The sequence below is a fragment of the Arvicanthis niloticus genome, chromosome 21, assembly GCF_011762505.2.
Source record: "Arvicanthis niloticus isolate mArvNil1 chromosome 21, mArvNil1.pat.X, whole genome shotgun sequence".
Taxonomy (NCBI): domain Eukaryota; kingdom Metazoa; phylum Chordata; class Mammalia; order Rodentia; family Muridae; genus Arvicanthis; species Arvicanthis niloticus.
In genome coordinates, this window is record NC_047678.1 from 20994541 (window position 1) to 21017039 (window position 22499).

Genomic DNA, 22499 nt, shown 5'->3' on the forward strand with positions numbered 1-22499 from the left:
GTCTTGACTTAAGCTACACTGGGTTAACGTTGATTCATAATGTCTTTGAGAACTGTGGGTGAAACCAATACATTCAGTTTATTACTGGTCTGTACAAACTTAAATTACCTAGTAAATTTGAAATAGTTCAATAAAATTGTCTCTAAACTGAGAAGTCATGCCAGGGAGATGACTCAGCAAGTAAAGGTCCTTGACATGAAAACCTGATGACTTGACTTCTATTTCTGAATTTTAGGGTGGAATGAGAGAACTGACTCCCCAAATTGCCCTTGACCTACACACTTGCACATGACATGCTTACAAGTGTGTGAACAGCAAGCATTCTATGTAAAATAAAAGTAATTAAAACCAATAAAAGCCCTAAAATTTACCTAGTAATTTCAAAAGTAGTAGGCCTGAGAAGTATCCATGCTGTACTTTTGACATAAAGCTTTGTTGCTCAAGTAAGCTAATACTTGCCTTCTATTGTAAAGAATATTCTGCTTTGGCCATTAGACTTATATGTCCTTCAAGACTCAGCTCAAATGACATTTTTTTTTTTTTTTGGAAAGTAAGACTATCCTTTTAAAATACCTTATCACCCAGCATTGACATCATTTGCAATCTGAAATTGTTTCATTTATTATTTTAGTCTCATGAATGAGAAGAAACTTGTAAAACCAAGACTATTTTCTAATCTATTTACTATCTTGTTTTTAGCATTAATTTAAAAATGCATATAGGTAACAAACAGCACTCAACATTTCTTATGATTTTAAGTAAGTACCATAGGAATATTATTGCAAAAACATTTGTTGAAGTATTAACTTTCACCCCTTTATGTGTGACCTTATTTAGAAATACAATATTTGCAGTTATGCTTGTTAATTAACATAAGTCCCAAATCTCTATAATTGCCGACCTTCTATGAAGGAAGAATGGTAACATGTGAATACATTGGTACTCTTTCACTGAATTTCTCTGATGTGTGTGTGTTTATGTGTTTATGTTACATGAGTAAGGATGCCTTCAGAGACTAGAAGGTGTTGGATCCTTAGCAGCTGGTGTCACAAATGGTTGTGAGCTACCCAAGATGGGTACTGGTACCCAAAAACCGAGGTGTCTGTCCAGCTCTGTATTTTTTTTAATATAGTAGTGATTGTTTATGCATTTTTTGAAGTAATTTCTATATGAAAATTTAGTACTATATGTAATTACTTATTTTGATGAGGCCTATCTTCCATTTTCATGAGTGTTGGGCATATGTATACACATGCATGTTTGTGTTGTTTATATTGGTGTGGGTGGTTGTGGATGCCCAGGTTGATGATGTCAAGAATCAACTTCCATGGCTCCTTCACCTTATTCATTGAGACAAGGTCTCTCAATGAAATCCACAGCTCTCGTGAATATGGCCAGCTTTTCTAGTCAGCTGGCTCTGGGGATCTTCTGTTTAAAACTTTCAAGACTGGAATTCCAGGCATACTATCACTTAAACACCAGGCATTTATGGAAGGTTTTAGGGCTTCCAATTAGTACTTGTCTTAAACACTAAGCTATATCAGTTAACCCTGAGGGCTGTTATAAACAAGTTTTCTCATTCTTTACCCTCCCCTTTTCAGAATCTCTGTAAGAGTAGATACCCGTTTTAGTTCAAGAACATAATGGAACATTTTCCATGTATAATCGTTACATTTGATGGTTGTCTTTCATAATTAGGCTGTTAAATTGCCTATTTATGAGTAGGTAGTTTTGATTTATGGGTAGGTAGATCTGTTAGTAAAATAATTAAAAGGATGTATTATTTTCTGCCCCTCACTCCTACCCTAGTCTTTGGAGACTAGTGGTGATTTTGGAATTTTTAAAAACCACAGCAAAATATTTTTATTAAAGTGTAGGGAAACATTTTTGCAATTTTGATGGGCAAGCCTGTCAGTTTTTATTTGCAAACATTTTTTCATGTATGCAATATAGGGTGTTGTACTGTAAAAGAAGTCAATATCATGGGTCTTTATTTTTGTTAGACATTTAAAAGCTGTTGATGGTTTTCATTGATCTTTACTTTAGAATAGTCTACTTAATCTTTTATTTCTGTTCAGCTAGTTGTATAGTTTAAAGATCACAGTTTTTTTGTTTTTTGTTTTTTTTTAGCAGGGGTCCTCGGGCTCTATTTTATTGGCTAGGGAGTCTCAAAAAGTTTTTATTCTTTTTAAACACTCTTTGAAAGTTGTCCTGACTTTTACATATTTTGTGGCACATAGTTGTCTACATATATATATAAAATCACATATATAATAAAGAGAAATTGCAAAAAGAACAAGTCTATATAACTCTAGATTCACATTTCGATTTCAATCTTGGAATCACAAGCTGTCATTTAACCTTGGGTGTACACACCCTAAGCCCCACCCTCTAAGGCAGCATTACCCCTGTGCCTCTAGGGTGGGATGTCTCAGGAGTCAAGGCCTGCTGTTCTTTGGCCTTGTAGAATAGCAGAAGACCTTGAGCTAAACAGCAGGGGGTTGTTCTGGATGTTTTTCAGTTGGCATCAGGCACAGGTGGTGTTGGTAAACTTCAAGGAGGTCAGATGGTCACCACCGCCAGGAACAGTTTCTTAGTAGCCTGAAAAATCATTTCTCACACAAAAGGGACATTCTGGGTGTGGAACAAGGACAAGGGACACTCTAGCCAGCAATTTAGTTTTAGGGTTCTGTATATTCTTTCTACCTGTCCTGAGCTTTGGAGACAGTACAAACAGTGGAGCCTCTAATTAGTCTCTAATATCTCTGACAATTTCTGACTTACCTTAAAAACAAAAGTAAAACTGCTATCTGATCTAATTACCTAGGATGCTTGAAACCTCAGGAAGGTCCCTATTCTAGGCTGTTTTCTCCTAGGTATTTTCTTATTTATTCTAAGTCTCATAAGCCTTTGCTTGTTGGCATATCTTACACTGTCTTATTATTTCTCTGTACCAAAACCCGAGGTCCATTATATGCTTTAAATCTCTTGGCTGCTTGGTTGCGCTCACATCTTAAGAGTTCATCGGTGCATTTAGTCTGGTAAGTCTTTTGTTTTCTGAGGAGTATAGTTCTCCCTTCTTGTGTGCACCATTGCCTCTTTTCCTCTAGATAGTAGCTGGCAGGATGGCTAGCAATCTGAGTTCTTTCTCTTACTTTGTGTTTTAAGTGAGGCCACCTCTTAGGCCCAAAACCGGGAAGGGCTCCTGTATCAAGCCACTTGATCTGTCTGGTTATTGCCTCAGGCCACGGAGTTTCCTCCCTTTTGGGTGTCCTGGGAAACGAATATTTACAGCTGCTGGATTCATCAGGGTTTCCTCTATTGGTATATAGCCCTGCTGACATGGACTGTGGCAAAAGCATACCTGCTTGTCAGCCCCAGGTTCCAAGGTTGCTCTCTGCACCGAGGATCCCAGGGGTGGGGAGTCAGCCCAGATGACATTTGTGTCCACCACAGTAGTGCTGGCTTGTCTCTGACCAGCATGGAGAAAACTGTTCCCGTGTGTAAAGCAGGTTACCTTGGCTCCCGGCTGGAGTCAGTAGGAGAAGCCTTTCCTCTACCTGTGAGTTTTTGTCAGTTAGTTACAGCCCGTTGGGTAGGAAGTGTATCTGTACCCCCATCCTGGGGAATAAGTCTCAACCTGACAGAGGGTAGGAACAGTCTAGGATGACCATAAATGAATGGGATACCCAGCCCATCTCTTAGTCCACCATTTTTCGGGTAGTCCATGAATACATTTTGGCCTATTGGCCTGGAGGAGGACCCTGTCTGTCTTAATCACTATCTTCACACAGAGCTAATATCTTCGCCATTTGGGGTGTTTATCGAGTCCTGGGATTTCCTGACCCTGGCTTCTATTTGTCGGGGCCCTCTTGGACCCCAAAGCTGGCTCCTTCACTTGCAATGTGCACACTGGTCTTTTTCAAGGAGTTTCTTATCTCCCTTTGATTGGAGTCCCTCTTCTCTGTTTTCTGTAAATTCTTTTCCTGTTACCTTTCTTTTTCTTCACCTCTCTCTAGTCTCAGCAACTTACACTAGACCTTTTATCTTCACTCTTTTTCTCTAGACTTACACTAAACCTTCTCCACTTCTTTTCTCTAGACTTATACTGAACCTTTTCCACTCCTCTTCTCTAGACTTACACTAAACCTTTTAATGACTTATCCTGTTGTCTCTCTAGCCTCTGAAGCCTTGTCTATACTGATAGAATGTCTAGAAAGGCTGTGGGCAGCTCATCTGATTCCTGCTTAACCTCATGTGCCTTGGTGAAAATTAGTGGGGTCTCATGTTCTTATAAAAGATCTATCAATGGGATCTGGCGTGGGCCTTTGGGTGTCCCTTACCTTCTGTAACCCGCTGTTGACCATGGCCTGATTAATTGATGGGGTCCCCATGTCTGAGGGAACATTCTTTTTCCAATGTCCTCTCTTGTTCTTCACTCCTGAAGACCAGAACCTACAAGGGTCTTGCGGAAGAAAGGCTTTTATGGGGTGGGGGGTATTCTTCTACTAGATTTATCTAGGTGACTATATTGGGCACTAGAGGGATCCTGGCCTATCTATTGCTTTGATAAGTAACTTTTTTTTTTTTTTTTTTTTACTATAAATTTGTATCTGTACCAAAATGGAGGCCTATTCTTTTGGCTCTCTGACTCAGGACAGCCTGTAACTTCTTGTAGTAGGCAACTTGCCTGACCTGTCTGACCTGTCTGCAGGCAGTTTTGCTGGTTCAGAGTTTCTAAGCTGGAGTCACAAAACGTGACTTGTCTCAGTGCTACTTATTTACTCCCCCCCCCCTTTTTTAAAAAGAAATCTCAGTGTTATTCACTCACTATACTTTTAATAAAAAATATATAATTATATCTCTCAAGGTGAATAATCTTGTTGGGGCTGTTTGTCCAGCTGCCCTGGCTCCACTGCCAGGTTTTTAACCACCTGGGCCCTATCTATCTTCATAGGTGGCAGGTGGAAAACCACCGATTTGTTACAGCAGTAACCCCAGGTCCCGAGTACAGTTATACACACCAAATTAGGTGGTGGCCAACTTGCGTGGCTGGGTAGCTCAAGGGGGCTGTGCTGGGGAACCACAAGCTGTCACCCACCAAGTGCGGGCTCGGCAAGGGTGCCCTCCATGTGGTGTTACCTGGAGGATACCCTACATGCGGTAGGCGGGCTGTCTGGACACGAACTGTGAACACGAACTGTGGTGGGTGCCCCTTACTAAAGGACCTGCCCGCCTCTCTGCTCTGTAGCAGTACTCTTGCACCGGCGGCTTCATCTATTTCTCTGCCGGTGATAATGTTATCTCTTTTTAACTAAGGATGTTTAACACAGTAGATTAACAGCTAACACACAGACAATTTTCCAAGAAAACACACACAAAAAATAACACAGATAGCTCACCCTTCTCACGGGTGGCACATAAAGCAGGTGATACAGACAGTTCTCGCCCCTGCCACGGGCACAGAGACCAAGTTACACAATAAGGGCATAGAAAGACAGCCAGAAATCCGCTGGTCTCTGCCCCCCAAGTAAGACTCCAATAACCAGACAATGCAGTCAGTCTTCACAGATTCAGATTTAACACATTGAGACGACTTGGCCAGCCCATGCTGGATCAAGTCTAACAGATTTCTAACATGCCAGCAATGAACAACCCAAAAATAGGCACACTGTCTCGAGATCACAACAACCGATGTCCTAGTGGTGGCCATTTCTGACCTTTTCTCTCTGCCCCATTGTTAACACAGCCCGTCTCAATTGCCAGTGCCAGCCGAGAGGGAGTCCACATACTCTCCGGCACCTAGATGAACCCCAAGATGTCTCTGGGGGTGCAGCAGCTAGTGACCTCACAGCATGCCTGCTAATCACTCATTCACCTTACGAGACAGAAACAGCTGCCAGTCCAAACCAAAAGTGCACCTTTCAGAAACCAAACGATTCAGACAGACGGTCACAAACAACTTACAAATCAAGTAACTCAGACTCAGAAATCAAGTAACAGAGACAAACCTGCACACAAGAAATCAGACAATTTAGACAAGCACAACCAGACAGAAAACTTCGGTGTTCCCTCACCTCCCAGTGGGCTTCTTGGATTAGGATGGTTGCAAAACTCCCGGACGAGCCTCCAAATGAAGACCCCCAAACTCGGGAGACCCTTACTCAAGTCTCAGGAAATCACGACCACCCCAAAAAATCACAAGAACCATACCTGGATGCAATCAGCAGAGGTTTATTGGGGAAGAGTTGGCTAGCCAAGGTCAAAACTGCTTGTCTACGCAAGAACAGAATTTTGACCAAGATCACAGGTCTTGACATAAGTTTGGTAAGCTTTATATGTAAATACACTTATTTAAACTTAAACCTCAAATTTTATATTTAAAAATAAGATAATGAATGCCTATGTATAATACTATCTTAATTTCTACGTTGGATTAATACTAAGATATTTGGATGAAATTTTTTGCACTGTATCACAGATCCAGGTATTACCTTCCTGTAGCCATTAGAGTTTTGTTTTTTAGCCTTCTTTGGTCCTCGTCTTTTATATCAGATTTTTTTCTTGCCTCTACTCTCATTTATCTTTTTCTTCCACTTAGTAGATTTATCATTTTGAATTTGACCTTTGATTTCAGTGCTTTATCAGGGTTTGATCTGCCCCATTAGTCCTTTTTGCCATTTCTCCATTTCTTAGATAATATAGCTATTCCAAGTGTTAAAGTTGGGATTCATCACACCCAATTCATCTTGGCCAACAGGCAGTGTTGAAAGCCACAATCTGTTTCCTGTTCTGTCCTGTCCTCTCTCCTCCCTTCCTCTTCTCTCTCCTCCCCTCTGCTCCTCTCCCCTCAGCTCCCCTCCACTCTGCTCTCCCCTTCTTTTCTTACATCCTGTTCTCCTCTTTTCCTCCCTCTCTGCTTACTTCCCTCCCTCCCTCATTATATAGCCCTGGCTATCCTGGAATTTTTTCTGTACACCAGGCTGGTGTCAAACTCTACTCCAAGTGCTTGGATTAAAGACTTATTCCACTATGTCCAGTTTAAATGACAATTTAAAAAATTCTTTTATATGCATGTGTGTTTTGTCTGCATGTATGTCTGTGTACCACATACATGCCTGGTGCCCATAGAAGACAGAAGATGGTGTCTGATCCTCTTACAGGAGTTAAACGCAGCTATGAGGTACCATATGGAGATAGGAAATCAACTTGGGTCCTTTGGAAGAACAGCTAGTATTCTTAACTGCTGAGCCATCTTTTCAGCTCCCAAGATACATTTTACAATGGTCACATGACTAGCTGTACTCATGAGAAGGTGGTTGCATTTACAGTATTATTAAAAAAAAAAAACCCTTAATCACTAATTAACCAAATTTCTCTTTTATGAGATAACACTAGTATCCTAGTGTTATATTCTAAGTTGCATGATAAATTTAATTTATATTACTAGATGTGTATGTGTTTCTTGAATCAAACCCAGGGTCTTGTTTATAAAAGGAGAGTGTTTTCACATTCTATTATATCTCATTCATTGTCATTTACGTTTACCTTTGTTGGTAAACGTAATTGTGTTAGGAACAAAATTGTAATTTTTAGGCATAGAAAGATCTCCCTAAAGATTCGCACAACTTTTTAGCTAGAACTGTGAAGAAATCCCTAAAACCTTGTGCAAACTTGTATAAACCTAAAGTTAATTGAAAAAGAGTTCATCAGCATTATATGTATGTGTGTGTATATATATGTATATATGTGTGTGTATATATATGTATATATATAATTTGTTAAAAAGGAATTGAATGAAATTTGTGACTTTCATGAAACAAAAAATACTCTGTAAATAAAAGTACATAGAAAAGTGTTACAGGATGAACAAGGCAATATGAAACCTTGTAAGTGTGGTATATACTGCAGCTTGTATTGGGATGAGTCTAGGTCTTTTCATTTGCTCCTATCTAGTATAGTGGTGTCTGTGTAGATTTTAATAGTTACATTTTTTTTTTTCTGTGATGAAACACCATGATCAAGAGGGAAAATAGTTCATTATTGCAGAGAGAAATCATAGCAGCAACTGACAGACATGGCAAAAGGAGCAGAAAGCTGAATTAATATTTCTTCAAATAGAAAAACAAAATGGAGAGAGTGAACTTGAAAGTGGGAAGAAGCTGTAAATCCTCAAAGCCAGTCTCTGTTGAAATACTTCCTACTGGCAGGCTCAACCTCCTAGAGGTTCCATGACTTCCTCGTATGGCACCACTAGTTGAGAAGTAAAGGTTCAAATATGTGAACCTATGGGGGACACATCTCAGAAAACCACCACAGGGTTCCAAGGGTATGTGTATATACAGGAAAGGAAGATTGGGTAGGGTGGGGTTGGGGTTGCTAGACAAGTACATTGTTAATATTCTTAAGAGCAGAATAATGACAGGATCAGTAAGTAATAGCTGAGAAGGTAGGAAAATGTTTTTGGTGACATGTATTTAATGATAAAGTCTAAGAAAATGTTAGAATATTGAATGCAAAAGAAAAATGCAGCTAAAGTATGACTGTTCATAAGTATTTTATGATAAGATTATGTGCAAGCATCATTTTGGATAAGAAATTGAGAAGTTGTATGGAGATGCAGTTTCAGAGATAAAGCTTTGGGAAATAATATTTTTTAGACATGTATTATTTGTTTTCATTTTTGTTTATTGTGACATTCTTGAGTCATGGGATTGTGTATGCATATAGAGTCTTGTTTGGGGAGTTTTCTAAACTTTTCTCCTCCATTTTGGTACATCTCTCCCAGCCCTTGTTTATGCTCTGTGAAAACTCTCTTTGATCTTTGTCATTGATTTAGCTAGTCACAATCACTGAGAAAGACTCTCTCAACTGTCCTTTATTTCAATGTGTACTTTTTCTTACACACAAATGCATACATAGGTTTAAGGGTCATGATGTTTTGATGCATATATTATCAAATCAGAGTAATTAACATATTCATCACCCCAAGCACTTACAGTTTTATTATGGTGATAACATTCAAGATGTTTTAAAATGTTCCGTACATTACTGTAGTTACCCTACCATCCATGGTGTATGCATACCATATTTTCTATATTGATACCTCTATTCATAGAAATTAGGTCAACTGAGTATCGATATCTTGGCCTACTGATTTTTTTCTTTTCCTCTTGGATATATACTCAGTGGGATGGCAGTAGCAGTTTGGTTATTCTGGTATATGTGTATTGTATGGTTTCCTATTACTAAACTAATTTACAGCTACACTTATATTCTTTCTTCACATCCTCGCCAACATGTATTTATCTTTTGTTCATAGCTAGTATTAAAATGAGCTGTGGTAGTTTTGATTAACGTTTCTTCATGAGTAGCACACTTAGTTATTTTACTCAGAAGAAGTTTTATTTAAGGTGATTTTAACAGTGAATAAGATAGAAAAAAATTACCTGTCCATAGGAAGTTAATTATTTTATCATCAAGAAAAAAAGACATTTTATGAAAAAGGAAGATGCATTGCATAAGTCCTTAAAAAGATCTTAAAACAATTGCTGTTTTAACTGTTATTTTCTGTCTTCAATCATTTAAAAAAAATGTCCTTCCCTCCTTTGTTTTTTGAGACAGTGTTTCTCATGTATCCTTGGCTCTCCTAGAACTTTATTTCATAGACCAGGATGGCATAGAACTCAGAGATTCACCTGCCTCTCTTTCCCAAGTGTTGGTACTAAAATCATGTACCACCACCACCACCACCACCCAACTCTTTTTTTTAAAGAAGAAAATTATCCATGTTAAATATATTGAAACTTTATTATTTTAATAATAGCTCTAACCTCTTTGCATTTATTAAGCACTGCTTCCTGAATACATAAAGATCAGTGGGTTTTGTACAGTTTCCTATGTCTTTACAGTGTTAACTGAAGAGAATTTTTAATTTGGGAGACAAAAACTAAAAAAAACTGTTTGGTTTTAAATGGACTGTATCTAATTACCAAGCTAAAGAAAGACATTGCAAGAAAACATTATACCTTGATGGTTCAATCAGTCATGGGTCATCTAAAAACAGGACCTACAAATCAAAATAAAATAACATTTTATTTGTAGTTATTCATTGAGTCATCTTACTAATAAATCAAAACATACACCCTTTTTAATTCTTTCAGGATTCTCCTTGACTTTTGTTGGTTTGCTTGATTATATCTCTGATTTTTTGATCATATCTCCACATTGTGTTCCTTGACCTTTTTGGATGTTTAGATTTCTGGTTTTATTGACAGTTGGAATTTTTCTGTCATAAAGTCTCCAAGTTTTTTTTTCTCAATGTCTTAGAGGTGTTTGGAATGTTTGTCTCATGTATACAATGTCAGAGATTCTTTAAGGATTTTTTTTTTTTTTTAGTGAACATGGGTCACTTTATTATTATTAGTAGTAGTATATCTAGTGATGGTTTTTGTTAAAATTTGGGCATCTTAAATATTTAATTCTGTGAATTACCCTGTCTCATGTTTTTGATGATGATGTCTATTAAGGGTTATGCATGTCATTTCCTTAAACTATTTTTTAAAACAATGTTTATCTTTCTTACAGGTGGTCAGATGTTTATCCTCATTAACAAATAAGTAATACAACAGGTTTCACTGAAGAACTGAAACCAAATGGAAAAAAGGTTTTGTTTACAGATTGGTTTTATTAAACAAGATATTCATTATTTCAGTATTCTGTCCACTTGAGGGTTTGTCTGCTTTTATCTTCACATTTTAGTAGCACAAACTTCAGCAGTTATTGAGAGATGCAAGTTTATTTTTTTCTTTGACATCAAGCAGGCACCCAGTTCTGAACATGCATACATAGAAAATAATTCTTGAATCTTTGTATTCAGTCTTTATTTCTAAGCTTGCCTCTTTGTTGTCTGCTGGTCATTTCATAGTCTAGGGCTCTTGAACTTTTTTCAGTTGTCTTTTTGTCCAAGAAATTTTATTGGTATGTAAGATAGGCATACAAACCAAAAATTTGTTGAGAATAAATTATAAAGAAAGAGATTAAATTTTTTGGTATACATTTAAATAGAAAACTAAGTTTATATACTGTGAAGGGTCTTTATTTATTTTTACATGATAAATTAAATCTTAGGTGAAATTCCGCTTCAGAGACCACTGCATCTTTAATGTTTTTAGAGTTAATGGACATTTCATTTTTATACTTATCAGTGTTGAGCATTCACTTCACAGGCACATGCAGTACGGAATAGTAGGATGGATATTGAGGGCCGCTTAAATAAGTAGTTTGAAATTTTGCTTTAAATTAAAGCCAAAATTCTAATAATGATTTTAAAAATAAAATTCAAATCAGCATTTCAAAGAGCAATTTTTAAAATTCAGACATCATTCAAGTTGAAGGTACACTGATTTGATATTTAGGAATAATAGTAGTGAAAAATTAAATTTCTGTTTTCTTTAAGACATGTTTTTGTAAGAATAGAAAATGCTTTATGTACAGTTTAAAACAATCTAGTTCATAACAGAGTCTGAGCCAAGGTCTTTCAGACAGTGTTTCCTGGCATTACAAAATGTACATATTATATGTTTATAAGCCAGGCAAAATTAATAGTGTACAGTGGAACATGGGGAAGTACTGTTGGAAACACCTCAGATTTTTTGCTTACTTGATTTTGAATTTAGTTTTGGTCTTTGAATATTCAGAAAGTTTTTAACTGTTGCCGATTTTTTCATAAGCCTACATTTAGTTAGTGACTATCAGATGGGTTATGAACCACAGTTTAAGAAGCTGGGTCATAGACTATCTCTAATTCCATGCAGGTATTTCTGATACATGTAAAATCCTTTCAACAGGTACTAGCTACCATTTTTGAGACCAAGATTTTTATGTTTTTTTTCCCCTTATACCTGCAGCTACACTAAGAAATGGTTCTGCTGTTTCCACTGACTTTCTATTTGGGAAATCAGGGATGGTAGTCAGGGTAAGCAAAATGCTGTGGGTTTTTGTTGTTGTTTTAAATTTAGAATTTTATTTTCTTTGTCAGGTACTCTTGTGTTTTTAGATTCAAGATTTCTTTAAGGGTTTGCTTTTTTTGGGGGGGCGGGGAGCGGCAGGGTTGATCAATTTTGCTAACTAACCAAATAATTAATTTGTAGGGAGACCCGTTTTTCTTTTGATGGTCACTATTCTGCTACTTTCTGTGTCATTACTCCTCTATTCTTGTTGATTTAGTATATAAATCAGAGTTGAATTGTTTTGTAGGCATTTAAAAATGTTTTGTCTTCATGCATATATGGTTTCCATCAAGAAATCTGTTGTAATTTTTATCTCCTCATTTGATGTGTCATGTGCTTTAAGATCTCTCTTTATATGTAGTTAGCTTTTAAAGCAGATTTTATACTTTGGAGTATTCTGCAGGGAAGTTTTCTGGTTTTTACATTTTTTAAAAAGCTGGGGTAGTGGTGGCATACACCTTTAATCCTAGCACTTGGGAGGCAGAGGCAGGTGGATCTCTGTGAGTTCAAGGCCAACCTGGTCTATAGTGCATGTTTCAAGACAGCCAAGGCTATATAGTGTCTTAAAAACCAGAAAAAGGAAAAAAAATATTATTTTTAAATTTCTCTTTGTGTTATCTTTAATTTTATTTTCTAGGCCTGGTCTGGGGACTTCAGCTTTAGGTGTATTTTTCTGTTTGCTTTTGTATCATGGTTTCTTGTGTCCACTCTATCCCATTTTTAGTCCTGCATGTTTTGTTCTTTTTTAAAATCAGACCTGTTTCCAGAGCAGTTTTAAGTTTACAGTGAATTTGTGGAGAAAGTACAGCAATCTAATGTTTGGTACCTCATGCCTATATTTGTCACGTAGGGTTGTATACTTCTTAGAACTATTGGCCCTGTTGTATTGATATTTGCTATTACCATCCAAAGTCTGTTCTTCATTATGTTGATGTTATATATCATACAGATTTTGACAAATGTACAATAATATTCACTGCGCTAATATCTCATCTACATCCTAACTTTCGACAGTCACTGATTGCCACAGTTTTACCTTCTCAAGAATGTTATGTAATCATAGTTAGGCAATATGCATCTTTTTCAGATGTCTCCTTTTATTTAAAGGTTTTTCATTTAATTTTATGGCTTGTTGGAGCAATTGTTTTCTACATCAAATAACATTTGTATATTGAAACTTTTTTATCTACTCACCTTCTTCAAAATTTTTTGGTTGTTCTGAAGTTTAATCAGTTATGAATAAAATTATAGTAAAATCTTTGTCTAAGCTTTTTGTAAATGTAGAATTTTTAACTATTTTGGATAATTATCAAATAGTGTAATTATTAGGTGCGATGGATTGATATTTCATAATATTTATTTTATTTAAAAATAATTTTCTTTTTAATTAACAGGTGTGGCTTTGAGGTTGTATAACAAAGTTGAATTGAACAGAACTTTCTGTACTGTGGAATAGCTTCCCCAGCAATGATTACTTCAGAGTTACCAGTGTTACAGTAAGTATTAAATTTTTCTGTATTTTCTAGAGAAATAAGTACAGTATTAAAGGGTTCTGATGAGATATGTCAAATATATTCTGTTATTGAGACAGTATATTTGAAATATAAATATTAGGGTATGGGATCACTCTGCTTTTGCTATTGGAATGTCATCATGTTTTCTGATGCTGAACAAGTCAGGTATTAATGTTCTCATATCAGGAGTCAGCCAGTTATAACACTGATGTGTCATAAATTGCATTAGAGCTGTACTTATTTCCTAATACTGATTCCAGTTTCTTTATTCTATGCTATGTTAGTAATTGTATTATTTGGAAAGTCTAAGATATTCAGTCTTGCTTTTGAAAAAAATATTTATTAAACTTTGTCTTATATTGTACTTTTACAAATACATTTACTGTTTTAATTTCTCCCACTAAGATTCCTTCTATTATATTAAAATTGTGATTATTTAGGCATTCTGGTTTCTAGAAAAATCTCAGGAAATACCAGTTTGTGTGTGTGTGTGTGTGTGTGTGTGTGTGTGAGAGAGAGAGAGAGAGAGAGAGAGAGAGAGAGAGAGAGAGATTATTAGATTTGTTTGTTTATTGGACAGACTTTGAGTTGGACATTATTTTAGAATTTCTAGAAAATATAAATCATATAACAGCAGATATTATTTGTTTTTTATTTGTTTTATAATTTGCATCAAGCTGTAAATTGAGAATCCATGTATTTTGATCTCATGTGATAATGATAATTTAGCTACAATAAAAGGATTCTCATTTAAGTAGTTATTTCTTTGATTATAGTTCAGTTACAAATGTCTTTTCCAGGAGACAGCCTTCTGGTTTCTCTCTTAGAAGCTTTAAGACCCAAAGCTTTTCATGTGCCTTTACCTGTTTGAATAATACTTTGTTTTTATAAGGATTTTGAAATGTAGATGATAAAATTTAAGTATTGTCTATATACTTGCTCCATTCCTCTTTACCCCTTATTTTAGGCATAATACAGTTTGGAAGTGCATAGTATTTTTTTTTCTTTACTTTGTTCTTAGAAACTCTTACTTTCTCATCCAACTTTTTGTTTATGCTTTATTTTAGATATATGTCTGTCAGAACTCCTCTGATTCTTTATAATTAGTATAGCTGTCTCTCTGTGTTCTTAAATTTCCATTTTTTCCTAGCAACATATTTCACATAATGTTCCTAACCACGTCTGAAAGTAATAATAATTTTTTCTGTCATATTGTTGTATGTCCCGCTTGTAGCATACTTACTAGATAGACAGGCCCCCACATTAATTACTCATAAAATTTGAAGCAGACTTATTTGAGTTATATTTGTACTTAAAAAGAATGTAGTGTTAATATTTAGTATTAAGTATTGTGTTTTGTAACAGAAAAAATTCACAGAATTGTAAATCTATAACGTGTTTGGGTATTGCACAGTGCTGATCTGAGAGCTGGATGAATGCACTTTGGTTGAATGAGGCAGATGGAGAAGTATTCTTAGTTAAGATTTAATAAACCTTTTAAGAGGATACACTTGTCTAAATTTTTGTGTTTGTGTTATTATTTTACTTAATCTACTCATCTATCTATGTACTCTGTTGTGCTAATTTATCATTGTAACAAAAATGTCTGAACCAATCTACTTAGAAGAAGGACTTTTTTTCCCTCCCATTTCCAATTTCAGAGATTTATTTTAGGATTAGTTAACCTTGTTGCCTATGTGATCTTCAGGCCTGTGGGTAAGGCCATTTATCATAGTAGTGGGTATAGGGCAAAGCACCCTGCTTTTTGAAAAATGGCTGGGAAATAGAACAAGAGAAAGAGTTGTAGCTTCAGAATCCCCTTCACTGATATGCATCTTTTAGGTCTCATTTCTTATAGGACCCTCTGTCTTCATTATTACCATAGGCTAGTGATTACATCTTTAAGATACAAAACTTTAGGAAACACTCAGATCATAGAATTCTTTCTCTGATTCCTCCTGCTCATTTCATAATGGGAAATGCATATTTTTTAATAGTCCATTGAGTCTTTTCTGTTTCAGCATTGATCCTGTCCAGATTAAAAATCTCCTATATGATAACAAAACAAAATCAGTTGTAAGTCCAAAAATTTATCTACCTACTTCCAAGATACAGTGTCACAAGAAAAATTCCTATTCACAGAAGGTCAAATAGGAAAACAAAATGGAGACCAAAGTAGGACTAAAACCCAGCAGCAAAATATTAAATCCTATAGCTCTGTGTTTGTAATTCTGAGCACATGGTAGTGTTATGAACACCAAAGAGCTTGGACAGTTGTTGCTTTTATGGCCACTCTATTATACTAATTTTGGTGGACCTGGAGCTTCATCTATGGTCCTGGCATCTCTGACTTTATACTGTCTCTATTATAGCTTCAGCCTCACCCTCACAGCTTCCCTCAGCACCTTGCCAGTGGTTAAAGACAAGAATTGTGAACCTGGTGTGTGCTGTCTTGCTTTTGTTTTGAAATCTCTGGAAGCCTCCATGATTCTTACATCCATGTCAAATACTTCATATTTGCTCTTTACTTCATATTTGCATACCAGCAAAACCAATATTACGTAAATGATGGCAGTGTCTGCTACCACTGCAACTTCACTTAGTTTCTCAAGTGACCCTGTAAGATGTTTGAGCATGGAGTTTTTGTGCACCCAACTGGAGTTTCTTCAAAGAAATGTCTGTCTAGGTTCTCTTGTCAATCCTGTGCTGGTGTAATGGATGAGGAGGTTGATGCTCTTGTTACATTGCAGTGCATGTACTTTCTTTTAATGGTGGTACTAAGCAACCCCAGCCACATCCTCCTTGGTAGTACCTTTAGCCATCCTTACATCCATCTGTCTGTCTGTCTGCCTGCCTGCCTGCCTGCCTGCCTGCCTGCCTGCCTGCCTCCCTCCCTCCCTCCCTCCCTCCCTCCCTCCCTCCCTCCCTCCCTCCCTCCCTCCCTCCCTCCCTTTCTTCTTTTTGAGACAGGGTTTCTCTGTGTAGCCCTGGCTGTCCTGGAACTCATTCTGTAGACCAGGCTGGCCTCAAACTCAGAAATCCGCCTGCCTCTGCCTCCCAAGTGCTGGGATTAAAGGCGTGTGCCACCACTGCCCGGCTCATACTTAAATTTTTCATGGAACCTCTACATTTTCTATGCTCTGTAATGTTTGGCTCTAAATTATTATTGTAAGTTTGGCCAAAAGAAGTTAACAGTATCTATATTGCTTCCTTAGTGCTGTGCTGTCTTTGTTTCCTCTGCCAGAAGCCCTTTTTTCAGATTCAAACTTAATTTTTAAAAATTATTTATTTATTTAATGTATATGAGTACACTGTAGTTGTCTTCAGACACACCAGAAGAGGGCATCAGATCCCATTACAGATGGTTTTGAGCCACCATGTGGTTGTTGGGAATTGAACTCAGGACCCCTGGAAGAACAGTCAGTGCTCTTAACCAGTGAGCCATCTCTCCAGCTCAAACTTTTTTTTTTAGTTTCGCAGTAATAGTGATTTTAAAAAAAAATCAGAAAACAGGAAAGACAGAAAGGCCATTTTTCAGATTAACCGTTCTGTATTCTTGGTTTACTTATATACTATAATTACTGATGGATTTGTCTGTAATTGGTCTTTTTAATTATTAAGCAGTGTCAAAATATTATGTTAGCATATATTTATATTCTATAAGTATCCTAGCTCTGGATAAATACTGTATGTCTAACAAACTCATGCCTTGCTGTCATCGTGTTTGTAGGTATTAATAAACTAGCCATAAATATATAGTTACTGGTACTCTGTAAGAAAGGTTGGTTGTATTATGAAAATTTTAACACATTTAATACTTTGACAGGTGAGGCAGTACTGAGAATTGAACTTGGGTCTTACACATGTTAGATAAGCACTCTGTTACTTAGCACCACCCCTGGCCCTAACTTTTTATGCTTACTTTTTCGAGGTATATGAAATTAGATTTGTGAATAGAGAGGAATGATAACCATAATAGACCTCCAGGTCACTGAAGAAATGTATCCCTCTTCTCCCCTAGCAGTGGGAATCAACTGAGATTTCAGGAGGTTGGTAAAGAGAACATAATAAGATACATATAATTAATAAATAACTGTGAATGCAGTGTAGTAATTACAGGAGTAGAAAGGTAAGCACTAGAAAGATGTGTAAGGAAGAATTTGAAATATCTAAGCCTAAGTTGCTAAATTGATTGAAAATGACAATTTTATAAGGTATGATAATGTTATATAATTATAGCTGATGTCCTGTAATTTTGCAAATGTGGATGCTGCCCATTTATAGAGATTGAAAAGAAGCTGTTCAAAATTTGAATTCATGTATCACTGTCCCTGTATTTCTGCTTTATCAATCTTAAATAGAACTTGGGATATGTAGTGTGACAAACTTATCTATGTGGATAGTTGATTCAGATACTTTTACAATAATGCAACACAGCAGTTATCCTGGGTAGTCATTGAAAGAAGAATATTTAAATAAATTCTGCATGTCTTATGTTAACCTTTATGGTGCCTCGTGTATTTATTATATTGGAATTTGGAATAAATTCAGCTACTTAAGACTTTAAAATTGAAACACATATGCACACACATATATTGTAATACATACATATATATCTTATATACACACAGAAAATATTTTAGTAGATATTTATTTTTTAGCATTGTTTTTAGAAATATGTATTATGAGTGTTTTATGTTCATGCATGTATGTGTAGCACATGCATGCTTGGTGCTTGTAGAAGCCAGAAGGTGAATCCCTTGAAACTGGCTTTATAGAGTTGTTAGCTACCCTGTAGGTGCTGGGAACTGAACCTGGGTTCTGCACAGGAATGAAGACTCATAACTACTCACTCCTCCTTCTCCCCACTGTAGTAGGATATTAATCTGACTGTTAGTGGTCTGTTTCACAGTGAGACTGAAGGATTGAGGTGAGGAAAATACAGTTTTTTCTTGTCTTTTCCCACCTTTTGATACTAAATAAAGACTTACTCTACATGCTAATAAGTAAGCATATATAGAAAAAAGCATACAAGCTGTCTACAATACTTCTGATTTTTTTAAACTGGCTGCAGTTGACAGTATTATTAATCAATACTTATCTGCTGATTATTCTAGCACAAATTAATTTCACTAATGGTTTGCTTTCTATATGATGCAACTGGATTTCTCTTGTAGTTGTATTGGAGCTTTCTCTAATTTCAAAAGCTTTTAGCTAGTTTGTCCAGATAAGATAAATACAAAACATTTACATTTCAATATCCTCATATAGAAATACAAGAATTCAAGTTTTGTTTTTGAAATTTAACTGACTCTACCATGTATTAGATCTATGGCTGTGGATCAGTTTATTAGATGCTCTCATTTATAAAACTCAGATAGTAAAAAAGCTTTATCTTTTTATGCATGTGTTTTCCTAAAACATCCTTACAGCAGTATATGTTAAACCATATGAGAGAGTATTTCTTTGTACTGTAATGAAGAATAAGAGCAAATGAAGAATTGGAACAATCAAAAATGACTAAATTAGATCAAGGATGGATAGAGAACTGCTAATAGTTCAGATTTTTTGAAGGTTGCCCCTCCTCCACAAAACCCAAAAGAAAATGATAAGATTACTAGTAGAGAGTTCTCATAAGACTCCAGCTTTTCCAAACAGTTCTAGATAGCTAAAGGCTACTAGGAGAAATAGTTCATGAGACCCTGTCTCTTCCTGTAGGATTTATTAGGCAGTTAACATTTGCTGGGGTAGTGGCTCACAAGGCCATTCCCCTCTTCAAGGATGTATAGATAGTTAACCTTTGCTAGGGAGATTTTCATTTCGTCCTATGTGGTATAAGTGCCTTTATAACTGTTCATACTCCTGTACGTAATCCTGATTAAATTCACTGTTTTACCTGAAAAAAAAGTAAAATTTTATTGAACATAGTTGTGCTTGTTCATTTGTATATTGTCTATGTGTACATCTGTCCTGTTTTGCCAGATTCTAGTAGTAGACTGGAAGATGTACAAGCCTAAAATAATTACTGGGTGGCCCTTTAAGATAAAGCTTGCCAACCCCTGATTATTATTTAAAACATTATATTGGAAATATATCTGGCATTTTTCAGATTTCACATTGCCTTTGAAGATTTGCAAGTAACTGATGTGAAAATGTTACTAGCAGTAGTATATAGACTGGCTCCCACACGGAAATATGTAAAATCGTTCCCCAGCACAGTGGATATGGTAAAGACAGAGATATAAAATGATTTTTTTTTTACTTTTAATTTTTTTCTCTTATTTTTTAATGTCATGTTAATAATGGAACAGATGAGAGACCATTATTTTTACTTTTTCTTCCCCCAATACTGCCAGATCCTTCCCTCTTTGGATCTACCTGCATTCATATTTTTTTCTGGCGAGAGATTGCTGAAAAGGATCTTTTGTGTTTGCAAGAGTAATACAATTATATGAATCTGAATAACAGACAGGACAATTCTGAAGATGCTAAATTTTATAAATTTTATAGTAATTTTAAATATACATTAATTTTAAAAATTAGTTGATTAATGTTATTTTTATGGATCCAGAAGCAAGTCAAGTCTAATTGGACTTAATTTTAGTTTTGTATTTGAGGTGACTTTTAAAGAAGACTTTTATTCAGTCAAGTTAATACTCTTGAGTTAAAGATCTGGAATGCAGTCAAATAGTCTGTTTAGGCATTAAAATTGTTTCTATAGAAGCTGCGTATTATGTGTAAGATGGCCAAACGAATGCAATGTGGTGCAATAAAAATAACAGAAAAACTGAAAATAAGAATTGAACTTTAAGGAAGGGTTTAAACGAAAGGGGATACCAAGACTAAGAAGAGCATTAATGAAGCACATTGAGAAATTTGTGAGTTGGACTTACTAGTGGGTATGCATTCATTTTTTTATTTCAGATTTCTGAAGACCTCTAAAAGTGTTCTTGAGGTATAATTTAGTCCTGTTGATTATTCAGAATCAGAGATGGAATATTTATGAATTTTGTAAGCCAATTTAGTACACTATAACTATTATAAAAAGTTTAATTGTGTAAACTTAAAATGAAGTAAATCAGTGTCCGGGATGGCTTAGAGGTTAAATACAAGTGTTTATAGGCGAAAGTACTGTGGATGACCAGATGCTAGCATATCACACATGTACATATTGTAAAAAAAAAAAAAAAAAGAAAATGAAATAAATCACATTAAAATAAAATACTCAAAATTCACCATTTCACAATTATAAGGTAAATTGCTATCTTGAGGTTATTTTTACTTCAGACATGTGGTATAAGTTGACTTTCTTTGGAATTAAGTTTTAATCATAGGCTGTTTATTACTTTCTAGTGTTGGCATGTTGATAGTTTGAAATTGGTTACAGGCAGAATATTTATACCAAGAAACTCAGCATATGCTGCATGAAATGATTTCATTTGTTAGCTGTACAAGTAACAAAATGATAAATTGTTACTAATGTGGAATAAACATAAAGGTGCATCAAATAGTCAGGTATGATAACTTTCAAAGTTGGAAATACTATTTCAGTATTATGATTCAGCACAAAAGTCAGTGTATCTACTGCCGAGTGACATTCTAATAGGGGTCTCTTTGCACTTAATCCTAGTCATTAAAAAGAACACTAATAAGAGTTTGTCAAAAATAGTCATGTTGTGACATCCAGTTGGCTGAGTGGAATTTACAATCAAGAGGATTGTATTTTTTATTATTGTATATCATTTGTATACTATTGATCTTTCAGATGTTATTCTTTTGGAGAAGCATATGTTAAACATTTACTAGCATATATTGATAGTGTTACATGAGTTTATAAATTTCCCTTCAAGCCATTTTTTTCTTTTTATCTTGCTTTTTTTTCTTTTTTTTAAATTGGGTATTTTATTTACAATTCAGATGTTATCCCCTTATCCCACCATCCCCCACCCCCAGGAACCCCCTATCCCATCTCCCCATCTCCTGCTTCTATGAGGATGTTCCCCCCCCACCCCCCCACTTCCACCTCCCCACCTTCGAATTCTCTCACACATGGCATCCAGACTTCATGGGACCAAGGATCTCCTCTCCCACCTATGCCCGACAGGGCCGTCCTTTCTTACATATACAGCTGGAGCCATGGGTCCCTCCCTAAGTGCTCCCAGGCTGGTGGTTTAGACCCTGGGTGCTCTGGTTGGTTGGTATTGTTGCTCTCCTCATGGGGCCGCAAACCCTTTCAGCTCCTTCAGTCTTCTCTTTGACTTCTCCTTTGGGAACCCCTTGATCAGTTCAGTGGTTAGCTGTGAGCATCTACCTCTGAATATGTCAGGCACTGGCAGACCTCTAAGGAGTCAGCTATATCAGGCTTCTGTCAGCATGCACTTCCTGACATCCACATCAGCGTCTACTTTTGGTGACTGCACATGGGATGGATACCCAGGTGGAATGGTCTCCAGACGGCTTCTCCTTCAGTTTCTGTCCCACACTTTGTCTCCATATTTGCTCCTTTGAGTATTTTGTTACTTCTTCTGAGAAGGACTGAAGTACCTTCACTTAGTCTTTCAGTCATACTTTATATTTTATAGATTGAGTAGCTGTCTTTTCCACATTGAATTTAATTCTTTTTATTTTGAGGGTAAATTTTATTAGTGCTATGACATTGGATAGGGAGTGTATATATTTTAGTTTATTGAAGTTTCTGAAAATGTTAAACTTCTACTTGTCAATGATCCTAGGGAAGAGAAGTAGTAGAACAGAATTACGTTATATTTATTTGTTAATTTGTTCACTACAATTTCTAGGGATTCAACTAATGAAACTACTGCCCATTCTGATGCTGGCAGCGAACTTGAAGAAACAGAGGTCAAAGGAAAAAGAAAAAGGGGTCGTCCTGGCCGGCCTCCAGTATGTATTATATTTTGTCTTTATGCTTCAGTGCTTTCCCATAAATAAGCTTGAAATGAATTGTCAGTTCTAG

At 36.0% G+C, this 22499-nt stretch overlaps 1 protein-coding gene across 3 annotated transcripts in view; it reads left to right on the forward strand.

Moving 5' to 3' along the window:
• The window catches only part of Stag1 (STAG1 cohesin complex component), a 328230-nt gene that overhangs the window by 51387 nt on the left and 254344 nt on the right, over window positions 1-22499 (forward strand). For 2 of the 3 annotated variants that reach the window (XM_034483824.2, XM_076917691.1), the window contains exons 2-3: window positions 13406-13507; window positions 22324-22426. In XM_034483824.2, the coding sequence (XP_034339715.1) occupies window positions 13479-13507; window positions 22324-22426 (132 nt within the window). In that variant the 5' untranslated portion in view covers window positions 13406-13478. Of the gene's footprint in view, window positions 1-10587; window positions 10667-11909; window positions 11978-13405; window positions 13508-22323; window positions 22427-22499 lie in introns of all 3 variants that reach the window. The other variant, XM_076917690.1, reaches the window with a different exon arrangement.